This window comes from Peromyscus californicus, unplaced genomic scaffold (assembly GCF_007827085.1).
Source record: "Peromyscus californicus insignis strain IS unplaced genomic scaffold, ASM782708v3 Scaffold_5__1_contigs__length_169319896, whole genome shotgun sequence".
NCBI classification, from domain to species: domain Eukaryota; kingdom Metazoa; phylum Chordata; class Mammalia; order Rodentia; family Cricetidae; genus Peromyscus; species Peromyscus californicus.
The window spans coordinates 138016342-138028404 of NW_026294573.1; the positions used below are offsets into that span (position 1 = coordinate 138016342).

At 37.7% G+C, this 12063-nt stretch overlaps 1 protein-coding gene across 1 annotated transcript in view; it reads left to right on the forward strand.

Moving 5' to 3' along the window:
• Rp1 (RP1 axonemal microtubule associated) overlaps positions 1 to 12063 on the forward strand; it is a 248267-nt gene that overhangs the window by 145008 nt on the left and 91196 nt on the right. The window contains exon 15 of the mRNA XM_052717680.1: positions 11861 to 12038. Within this exon, the coding sequence (XP_052573640.1) occupies positions 11861 to 12038 (178 nt within the window). The remainder of the gene's footprint in view (positions 1 to 11860; positions 12039 to 12063) is intronic.

Sequence of the window (12063 nt, forward strand, 5' to 3'; positions counted from 1 at the left end):
CTGCTTTCATGACACAGAAGTTCTAGTCCCCGTTCTTATCCATCTTTGTACCTTTTATCTCACATAGTCCCCTTTGTATTTTCATAACACACACACACACACACACACACACACACACACACACACACACACACACACACCCCAAATGTATTTAAATCTACATTCCAAATGTGAGAGAAAACATGCAATATTTTTTTTCTGTCCCTGGCTCATTTTGTTTGTCATAATAATATCCACTTCCATCCATTTTCATGTAAATGTCAGAATTTCATTTTTCTTTATAGCCAAATAAAATTTCATGTTTACCTGTATCTGTTCTATGTCTATACACCTGTGGATAGATGTCTATGCTGGTTCCATTATCTTGTGAATAGTGTAGCAATAAATGTGATATGTAAGTACCTCTGTGGTGTGCTTAGAATTACTCTGGTGCTTTTATAGAGAAGACTCTCCATGGAAAGTATATCACTTTTTAAAGAAGAATTTAATAATTTTGCTCATCATGAAAGGGTAACATTTTAATTTGTTTTTTTAAATTTAATTAAAATATAAATTTCACCATTCCCCTCTCCCTCTAGGTCCTCTCATACCTCCCCCTTCCTCTCAGATTTGTGGTTTCTTCATCTTTAATAATAATTATTATATATATGCAAGTAAATATGCAAATGAAAACCCGCTGAGTCATGTTAAGCTGCTTGAATGTGTGTGGTTTTAGACCTGACCGCTTGACATCAGATAACCAATTAGGAGACTCACTCCTGGGAGAAGACTCATTTTCTTTCTCTCAGCAGTCATTAACTGTCTGTAGCTCTTCATCTTGGGGTGGAATTTGTGAGATTTCTCACATCATCATCAACTGATACTGTCATTGTTTACATCTTGTTCAAGTGTCCATGTTGTTGAGGTTTCATGAGTGAGGCCTCCCTGTCATATCTGGAAGACACAGTCTTTCAGTAGGCTTTATGGTTCTCTGGCTCTTAGATTCTTTCTGCTCCCTCTTCAGTGAGCTTTAGGTGTGGGTGTGGATATATCAGTTGGGCCTGTGCACCTCATAGTCAGTTGTTTTCTGCATTTTGACTGGTTGTGGCTTTCTGTAATGGTCTCTGTCTGTGTCAAATAGAAGCTTTTTTTGCTGAAGGGCGAGACCCACAATTATTCTGGTATACAAGAATAAATTTTAGACTGCAGTTTAGAATTATGTTTGTTTAGATGTTGCAATAGTATGTTCTGTAAGATCCATGACCTCGCTGGCCACATTGTTGTGGTTCACAGGAGTCACTGCTGGGTAAGACTGTTGACTGCTCTCTTTCCTTGCCAGCTTACTCTTCACCTTTTGAAACACCATGAATGGTAGTCCTCAGACAGGATGCTTTCTGGTCAGATTCAGTGCAAACCCTTTGAGTCCTATGTCCAAGGTGCATGGTGCCTTCAGCAATAAAGCCATACCTTCAACTTCTGGGGAGCAACCAAGGGCAACAGCAGCAGCCTGTTTTGTTTTTAGAGTTAAAAATTATCTGGCTACTTCCCTTGAGCATTTTATGCATCTTATAATGTATTTCATGACTCAGTTTGGTTGTGTGACTTGAAATCTTTAAGTAAAGTTTTGTCAGTGAGTCTCTGTAGCCAAGAAGCCTGTGTTCCTTTCCTCCTGTGACTCTTAATGTGTACCAGTGAAGAGCATTATCTCTCTCTTTGTATCTGACAGGAATCACTAGACTTTTTCTGGAATGACACTGCTTTTGAAAACAAATGAGAACATTATCGTAATTACTGTAGTTTGTATATATTTAGAGGCTGAGGTGAAGTATACTTACCGTCTCCAAGGAGATATAAAAATGCGCTTTGAGATAAATGGTAACGCATGTTCATATCACTATGCTTTAAAAGCCCAAGAGTGCTTTGGTGCTTATTGTTACTCCACAAATGCTTATTGTAATGAATTGAGTTGAATAAAAGCATGACTGGCTCCAATGTGCTTGCCAGCATACCTCCGAGAACATTTCTTATGGATAAACACATCTTTAAACCAAGTGATGTTGATCCTATAACAAATGTTTCTAATTCTGTCACCAGAAAATGTTTATTCTGTAGGAGTAAATCACTTTAATAAGTTTTGATATAGTAGAGATAAGGTTCATAAGAAACAGCACACAGTTCACTGGGGACAGTTTAAAAAGAAACAACTTCAGAACAGCATGGCTGGGGCTCACCAGCTCACTAAGAATGAATGCAAATAAAACTGAGCTGTAGGAGTTGAAAGAAAAGAAGGTTAGTGTACTAATGTGGTAAGCTGGATGCTGGTGAAGGGCAACAGCTCAGTTTGAGGAAACTAAGACTATTCTTTCATTGAAGATTTATCTATTTTTTTTCTGTTCACTCAAAAGATGCTTGAAAATATTTTTTTAAAAATTAAGGGCAACTCATGTCGGTAAGAAGTTGAAATATTAAGCATGCACACTCGAGTATGCACTCACACACATATTTTATCTAAGTGAGTTATGGTTAAGTATGTACAATGTTAGCAGTAAACTAGAAAGTATGAAACCTAATCAGAGTTTTACTTGGTTTTAGGAAAGTAATTATAAATCATATTTTACCTAATCAAACATTTTTAAAGAAATCAATTTAATAATGTCATATTTATGTATAGCCACATGCAAGATAAAATATTTCAGTTAACTTTTCTATCAAATGGCTTCACATTTAATGCTATTGTAGAAAACAATCTACATATTAGTTTTAGAGGGTATACAGAGAGCCTTGAAGATAGCAACAGTGATTTTATTATCAGGATCACACAGATTTGCTGAAGGAATAGAAAATCAAGTGATTCATTTTTGAAGAGAAGGCTGATCAGAACATTAGTAATATTGAATGTACAGAATCTATGGTAATAGAATGAAAAAGACATTGTTGCTTTATTTATTACAGTATTCCAAATTCAGAAGTCTTGACATCTGGTAGGTGCTCAACAAATTCTGAATGAAAGAGAAGTTAAAAGTGTCACTTTGGGTGAAGTCTCTACACTTTTTCTTTTCTAACTAGCCACAGGGAACATAGACGTGGGATGCATGGTGAAAGCCTGCACCTGACACCCTGCGGTAGCTTCTTATACTTTGTTATTGTTGTTAATATTTAGAAGCCACACAGCACCCTTTTGTGTATAGAATGAACATGCTTTCTGTTATTTTCCATCTGAATTCTTTTAACCAGTTAATATTGGGTTAGAGATAAAGCAGAATTGTTTGTTTGTTTTTAAGGAAAAGGGACCGAAGGAAATTATGGTGCTTTAAAGTTTAGTTATATTAAATTTCATTCTCAGTTTTTCACTTGAAGGAGAGAAATATCATTCTTTGAGGTGCCACTGAAAAAATATATATATACAATTATAATATGGAGAAAACAGAAAACCAGAAATCCCATTTAAGTTATTATTCAACTGCTTATCTGAAGGCTTAAAGAAAGGATTGATTTGGACAGTAGTCAGGAGAAGTTTCCCAAAATGGTGAATTTGAATGGGTATACTCCCACTTTTCATTATCACATGAGAGAGAAAAAGGTATTACACAGACCAACTACACTGGCAAAACCGAGACTTCTAACAGTGCTAACAAACAGTCGAGCTTTGTGGGGAGGTAGAGACTGCCCGTTGGTAGAGCTGTAGGAAATGCAGTAAGGCACGCCTTTTCCCTGGTTTAATTTCAGTTAAAAGAGTGTAAACAGGCAGTTATGCTCCAGTGTGAAAAGAGCAGCAGTTCAAATATGTGCACATGTTAGTGTTGGGAGGAATGATATGTCTCCTGGGAAGGCTTTTCAAATTGTGTGAATCAAAGGCAATGTTTTGAGCTTTTTAGTACAAAGTGACATCAATATTCAGTAGGAAAGACGTTATGTTTGAGAATAAAATTAAAGTTCATAAATTTGGTATCTGTGTAGGAAATGGGCTTATTTACAGAGGACCTAAGGTTTGGAAGAATGATTATTAAAAAAAGGATTATAAAAGAAAAAGAAAGTTTGACTAAAATCTACAATGTACTTAATGCACACAAGTAGTTCTAGTACATGCTAGCATGCTTAGTTAACTTGGTTATTTTTTTCCCTCTAAAATAGTATATGTATATCTTAGTTCCTCTGTCAAGTTCAAAGATTAGTCTATTATAGGTCAATAATAAAACTGAAGCTTACCTACATACTTACCTTAATTTGTTTGTTTGATTATTTCTCCCCCTTTTTCCCTTGGTTATCTAGATGCAAAACTTGAAAATAGAAGTTGATAAAGTCAAATACAGGACCACAGGATTTTGTTCTGCAGACCAATACTAGTTTCCAGCATTAATTATTTGGTTTGTTTCTACACAGACCAGTGGTATATACATTAGTCAGTTTCTCGTCACTGTAAAGAAAATGGCTTTATGAAGAAAAATGGTTTCTTTATCTTACAGCTTTGTGTAACTGGAGTTTTCTCCAGTCCTGCCTGACCCATGGTCAGAACAAATCTCTCTCACCCACCAGTCCCACAGCTGCTCAGACCCAGCCAAGTAAACACACAGAGACTTATATTACTTATAAACTGTATGGCCGTGGCAGGCTTCTTGCTATCTAGTTCTTATATCTTAAATCAACCCATTTCTATTAGTCTATAAGTTGCCACATGGCTCGTGGCTTACCGGTATCTTAACATCTTCTCCTGGCGGCCACTGGCAGTGTCTCTCTGCTTCAGCCTTCCACTTCCCACAATTCTCTTCTCTCCTTGTCCTGCCTATACTTCCTGCCTGGTTCCTGGCCAATCAGTGTTTTATTTATTAACCAATCAGAGCAACACATTTAACATACAGAACATCCCACAGCAGCTTTGGAGGCTAGAAGTTCAAACAACAGACCTCTAGCCAGAGCAAGACTCCACTGTAAATATTGAGAGCACATGTTGAGAGGAAATGACATCTTGAAACAGAAATCAGAGGGATTCAGTGGTTAGGCTGACTTTTATAAATTCATTAAAATGCTCAGTGGTTCTAAGATGCTTTCAGATGAAAACTAACCTGATAACTTTACACTAGTCCCTGTCTATTAAAGTTTCAGCACCTTGTAGATTGTGCATTGGAATATAAGTTCTCAACACATGAATCTTATACGCACAAATCATTTAAAAACATACCGTGTTTATCTTCAAAGTGTAGCACACATGTCTAAAGAATCAAAACTAACATGCACAGATAAGAGAAAACAAGAAATATTATATTTTTGGGTCTGTGTTGTATTTCTCACGGTGGTTATTTCCAGCTTCATCTATTCACCTGTGAATTTCATAATTTCATTTCTCTAATAGCTGAGTAATATGCCATTGAGTAGATGTACATTTTTATTATCCATTCATCAGTTGGTTAACATCTAGGTTGTTTCCAGTTCCTGCTTTTGTGATTAGAGTAGTGGTGAACATGGATGATCATATATCTCTAAAGTAGGATACGGAGTCCCTTGGATATATGCCCAAGAATGGTACAGATGGATCATGTGGTAGATCTATTTTAAATTTTTTTGAGGAACTGCCATATCACCTTTCTTAGTGACTGTATCAGTTTTCAGTCCTACCAGTAATGAATGAGTGTTCCTCTTCTCCTGCATCTTCACCAGCATTTGTTGTCATTTGTTTTATTAATCTTGGCTATTCTAAGTGGGGTAAGATGAAATATCAAAGTAATTTGCATTTCCCTGATGGCTAAGAATGTTGAACATTTGAAAAAGTATTTCTCAGCTATTTGTATTCCACCCTTTAAGAACTCTGTATTTAGTTCTATACCCCATTTTTAATTGAGTTATCTGTTTTCTTGGTGTTCAGCTCTTTGGAGTTCTTTATATATTCTAAATACTAACCTTCTGTCAGATATATAGTTAGTAAAGATTTTTTTTTCCCATTCTATAGGCTGCCTCTTTGCTTGATGATAGCATCCTTTGCTATACAGAAGTTTTTTAGCTTCATGAGGTCCCATTTATTAATTACTGGTCTTAATGCCTGTGCTTACATATTAGGTATGTATGTTTTATTTAGAATATCCATAGAGGCTAGGTAGCTAGTAAGGGACTGGGAGAAGATGAGCTCTGTCATTGAAGGGGTAATAAAATATAGTGTTTTAAGGGGATAAAGGAGAAATTAGAACAGGGAGACTAAATGGGATGGAAAATGGGAGGTTAGTGTTGGGGAGAAGATATATAGAGGATAACTAACACTGAAGGCCTTTTGAAAAGCCACATAGAAGCCTACTACTGTAGAAGCTTCTTAACACACACACACACACACACACACACACACACACACACACACACACAAAAAAAAAAAAAAGGAGTTTAAACTGATTTACCATGTAATGGGAAAACAATACTCCAAATAGATACTCCAAACTGTATGCCAACCAGACACCATATAAAATGATTTTTAGGTTTTTGAGGAACCTCTATATTGATTTCCACAGTATCTGCTCTAGTTTGCACCTCTACAAGTGTGAATAAGTTTTCATTGCATCCTTGCCAGCATCTACTATCATTTGTTATTATTTGATATTAAGTGTAGCTGTTCTGACTGGGAAAAGATGAAATACCAAAAAAAGAAATCCATAGTACCAGGGATGGGTTACATCTTTTTGAGATGTTGGACAAAGGGGTCCTATAGGCTACCCAAACATTACAGGTTATTGTCGGTGCTATTGACTACCCTCTACAAACTTTAAAGGTAAGACCCTATTGTTAAAGACACCACATACTTATGCCATCAAAGATGGACAAATTGAGCTGGTGCTCAACTGGAAGCTTCACTACTAGTGGGTGATGGAAGGTACATTACACACTACCAGAGGAGAAAAGCTTCTTCTTGGAGTAGATGGCAATTAACAGAGACCCACAGTGGACAACCTTCAGTGAACGAGAGACTTTGAAGCACTCAGGACCAATGGGGTATCTTTATCAAATCCCTCCTTTAAAGGATAAGGGATCTCCGTGAGAGACGAAGTAGAAAGAAGAGCCAGAGGTGGTTGATAAGAAAACAGCATTTCACAAACACAGTAGGACTGATGCACATAATGAACTCACAGAGACAAAATCTGCACAATTCCAAGCCAGAAAAAGTCCCTACATAGAGAAGGAGAGGTAGACACAAAGTCCCACTCTTAACCAAGAAGTTGTTTGCAACAGTTAGGATAAATAAATTTCTTTAATGGAGTGGCAACAGGTATATCAACCACATTCTAGGGCATTCTTAACGGTCAGGAAGAGTTTGCCAACACAAACTATTCCATGTTCCCCCCGCCCAAGACAGAAAAATAATATGAATTTGGATGGCAAAGGAGGATAGAGAGAATCTGGGAGGAGGTGATGGAGGGTAAAGAATATGATCAAAATATATAGTATGAAATTCTCAAAAACAAAAACATAAAAACAGAACAAACCCAGCACTTACTGATGGAGAAGTATCATAGGTATTTAGAAACCAACTGGAAAAGCCCACAGTGGTCAACTATTAAACAATTTGTGTAATAAATAATAATACATGTGATTGTAACCCTAAATCTGAAAGAAATAGTCATGAGTCCATATTGTTACGAGTAAATTGGAAGAGTAAAAACTCTGATATAGAAGAATTCTGAGTAAATTGTATAAGCTATTGCTATACTCTGAATATGAAGTGTTTCCCACAAGCTCATGTATTTGAATTTGTTACCCAGATAGCACTGTAGTTTGGGAAAGTAGTGGATCTCCTTGTGAAGGAGATACATCACTGGGATGGCTTTGAGGTTTTTTAGTCTGGCCCCACTTTTTGTCCTCCTTCTCCTGGATGTAGAAGCAATGAGATCAACCCTCTCCTTGTTCTGCTACATGCCTTTCTTGCCTGTGGCCGTGTCTTCATCTAAGCCAAAATAAACTGATTCTCCTTTGTTTTTCTTAGGTTGGGGCATTTTACCATAGGAAGAGAAAAGAGACTTGTACAGGTGGTCTGCCTTTAAGAGGTGAAACTTAATTCCCTACCTCTCAGACCCAGGCTTAACATAACAATTCTCTTCTTGTATGTACAATATGCAAATTTGGGAGTGTAAAACTCTTATGATGGAGACATCTGTTAAGTGTTACTTGTGTCTGTAGTCTTCCCCATACTCACAATCCAAGTGTAATCATGAGGAAAACAGATGCATTTTAATAGCGAGCATCCTACCAAACAATTGACTAGTATTTCTGAAAATTCCAAGGTTGTCAGGAACAAGGGGAGCCTGATAAACTTACTGCCAAGTGGAACCTAAGAAGACATGAAGACTGATGGGATATCCAGCATAGGATCTTGGAGTACAAAAGGGCACTGGGCTAAAATAAAAGAAATGTGACCATAGTATCAGTTAATAATGCTTCAACACGGGCTCACTCATTGTTGTAATCATAAATAACATGGTGGCAGGTGCAGAAAGGTGGAATCAGTATACCATCTTTTTGGTTTTTTTTTTTGTTGAAATTTTAAGATTCTTTTAAAAAGTCAAGTACATTAAAAAGAAAAAGATTAAATAAAGGCTCCATGCTAGAAGAAAAGAGAAGAAATGAGGTTCTTTAGACTGTTGTTTGAAAACTGCAAAGGAATGCATAACTGGGTAAATGCTGAAACTTTCTTTTGGAGTTTCAGTATTTGCTGGCCCTGAACCTTTGAGCTATGTTCGTAAACCTGTGACTGCTATGCTGTAAGCTAAGGCCTGAACTCCAGTGTTGTGAGTAAGCTGAGCTGACTTCTACATTTCCTTTGCCCCCTTGCTCTTTACCCACACCAGAAGCTTGTTTAGCGACTCTTTGCCAAAGCTTTCCTATTCTCACCATTCCCTACTTAATTTTGTCTTAGTTAATGCTTCATCTTCTCCTGGAAGACTTATTTGATTCCTCCAAATTTATCATCTTTCTTTTGCATTTTCCAAGCACCAGGAACTTGTTTCTACCCCATTTTACTTATGCTATTGTTATCTTGCTTTGTGATGATTTCTGGTGCTTGACTATGGACAAATCAAAGCAGAATCTAAAGAAGGTAGACACTGATTAATTCATATGTATAAGATAAGAGAGAGACACAGACAGATATTTGTTTCTTACTGACAGCAACCTAATGCTTGAACTAAGACCAGAATATAATCTTCTTTTATAAATAAAATGGTTGATAAAAGAAACTTAATTCATTTCCACAAAACTCATTGTCTAGAACTCTTTCTTTGGGGGGGTTACAAGTAAAATGTTTACTGTAAATAGCATTACAAGTATTTTAGTCTATACCATGCTTATTTTTGTGTTTTTCTTTTCTGTCTATAGTATTAATGCATGCTCTTTATAAAATACTTAAGTTACTTTGAAAGGAAACAAAATGCCAGTAGTCATACTTCTCCTAAACCGTCATTATAAAGAGCGAGTATGAGTTGTCTTGCAAGTTTCCCAGGCATAAAACACACGTTATATATTTTACAGAAATGATGTACACTAAACATTGTAATCAAATTGTCTTTCTCAAGTGCCCCTTGAACATTTTAATAACTTAAACAAAATTCTTAAAGTGACATTATGTTTTGCTTTATGTATATTGCTTACTTGTTTCCACTTTTTTAAGGTATGTGAGATTATCTCTTTTTTATGTTTTTTTATTAAGAAAAATTTTTCATTCATTTTACACACCAATCAAAGATCCCCCTCTTCCCTCCTCCTGCCCCCCTAGCCTCTCCTCCCAACTCATCCCCGCTCCCTCTCACAAGAAGGCAAGGCCTCCCATGTGGAGGCACATTTAGTAGAGGCAAGTCCAGCCCCTCCCTCCTGCCTCAAGACTGCACCAAGTGTCCCATCATAGGTAGTAGGCTCCACAAAGCCCGCTCATGCACCAGGAATGGATTCTGATCCTACTGCCAGGGGGCCTCCCAAGCAGATCAAGCTACACAACTGTCTCACTGTGCAAAGGGCCTGCCTAGTCCAGTCCCATGTAGGCTCCACAGCCATTGATCCAACTTTCATGAGTTCCCAATAGTTTGGTTTGGTCACCCCTGCATGTTTCCCCACCATGTTCCTGATGCACTTGCTCATAGAATCCCTCTTCTCTCTCTTTGACTAGACTCCTGGAGCTCTGTCTAGTGATTGTCTGTGGATCTCTGCACCTACTTCCATCAGTCATTGGAGAAAAGTTCTGTGATGACAGTTAGGGTATTCACCGGTTTGATCTCTGGGGCAAGCCAGGTCAGTTCAGGCACCCTCTCCACTATTGCTAGTAGCCCAGGCTGGGGGTCATCCTTGGGGATTCCTGGCAACTTCCCTAGCATTGGGTTTTTCTCTATACCCATGATGTCTCTCTCTATCATTGCATTCCCCCTCCCTCTCTGTTCCAGCTCAACCATCCCATTCCCTTATGCTCTCGTCCCCTATCCCCTACCCTCCATTGCCCACCTCTCATTCCCAGTTTACTCATGGAGATCTCATCTATTTCCCCTTCCTAGGGCAGTCCATGCATCCCTTTTTGGGTCTTCCCTGTTAGTTAGCTTCTCTGGAGTTGTGGGTTGTTGCCTGATTACCCTTTGCTTTATATCTAGTATCCACTTATGAGTGGGCACATACCATGTTTGTCCTTCTGAGTCTGGGTTACCTCACTCAGGATGACATTTTGTAGTTCCATCCATTTGCCTGCAAATTTCATGATATCATTGTTTTTCTCTACTGAGCAGCACTCCATTGTGTATATGTGCCACATTTTCTTAATGCATTCTTCAGTTGAAGGGCATCTAGGTTGTTTCCAGGTTCTGGCTATTACGAATAATGCTGCTATGAACATAGTTGAGCATGTGTTCCTGTGGTATGATTGAGTATTCCTTGGATATGTGCCCAAGAGTGGTATAGCTGGGTCTTAAGATAGATTGATTCCCAGTTTTCTGAGAAACTGCCATATTGATTTCCAAAGTGGCTGTACCAGTTTGCACTCCCACCAACAGTGGAGGAGTGTTCCCCTTGCTCCACATCCTCTCCAACATAAGCTGTCTGTAGTGCCTTTGATCTTAGCCATTCTGACAGGTGTAAGATGATATCTCAGAGTCATTTTGATTTGTATCTCCCTGATAGATAATTATGGATGCTGAGTAATTCCTTAAATGACTTTCAGCCATTTGAAACTCTTCCTTTGAAGAATTCTCTGTTTAGCTCTATAACCCATTTTGATGGTGTATATTTACTTACCATGTACAACTACATTAGAACATGTTTCTTCTTACGTTTGAAAAGTTTACTATAAAAACAGTATGATGTGTCTTAAGGTCTTATATTTATAAGTTGTTGCAATATTTTCTCTCATGCTTTATTGGATCTCATGTTCTTTTGATAACCACGGCCATAGAAGTAATAGGCTGTAACACATATCTTACACACACACACACACACACACACACACACACACACACACATCTGTGTGTTTGTATAGATGCATTCTGTGATGTTATAACAATGATAAATGGACTGATGATTCACTTATTAGAATGTATTCTTATTGTTAAGCAATGTGTGACTTTGTTTTCTAAAGGTATAATTTCATATTTTAATATTTTGTGCTCATGTTTGGTGGTGAGCAGCTCTGAAGAGAACACCACACAGTAGTCTTTCTTTAGGTGAAGTTCATCTGTGACTTGGAGCACTTTGTTCCTAGCCCTGTGCTCTCTCTTTGGCCATCATATGGTCTCTGTCTCTGGACCTTACGGAAAAAGTTTAAAAAGGCTTTAGATTTATGCAGATGGCTTGAAAAAGAAGAAAAATATTCTTGACAATGAGTAGTTTCCAGTTCTTTCTAGTGTTTGCTCACACTTGTGAAATCGTGTCATATTGATTGTAGGGCACTGGAGATACTGATTGTCATTTTAAAATCAAGAGGAACCTGGAAAATGCATCTATAAGTCTGGAATCTTTGAAGAGCCCAGGACTGTTTGTTGGACTTCAACCAGACGGACAGGCAAAACCAGTCATTTATACTAAAGATGAGAATGTTTGCTTCTACCCACGAGTCATCCAGTGTATGTTTACTTCAAATACTTTACA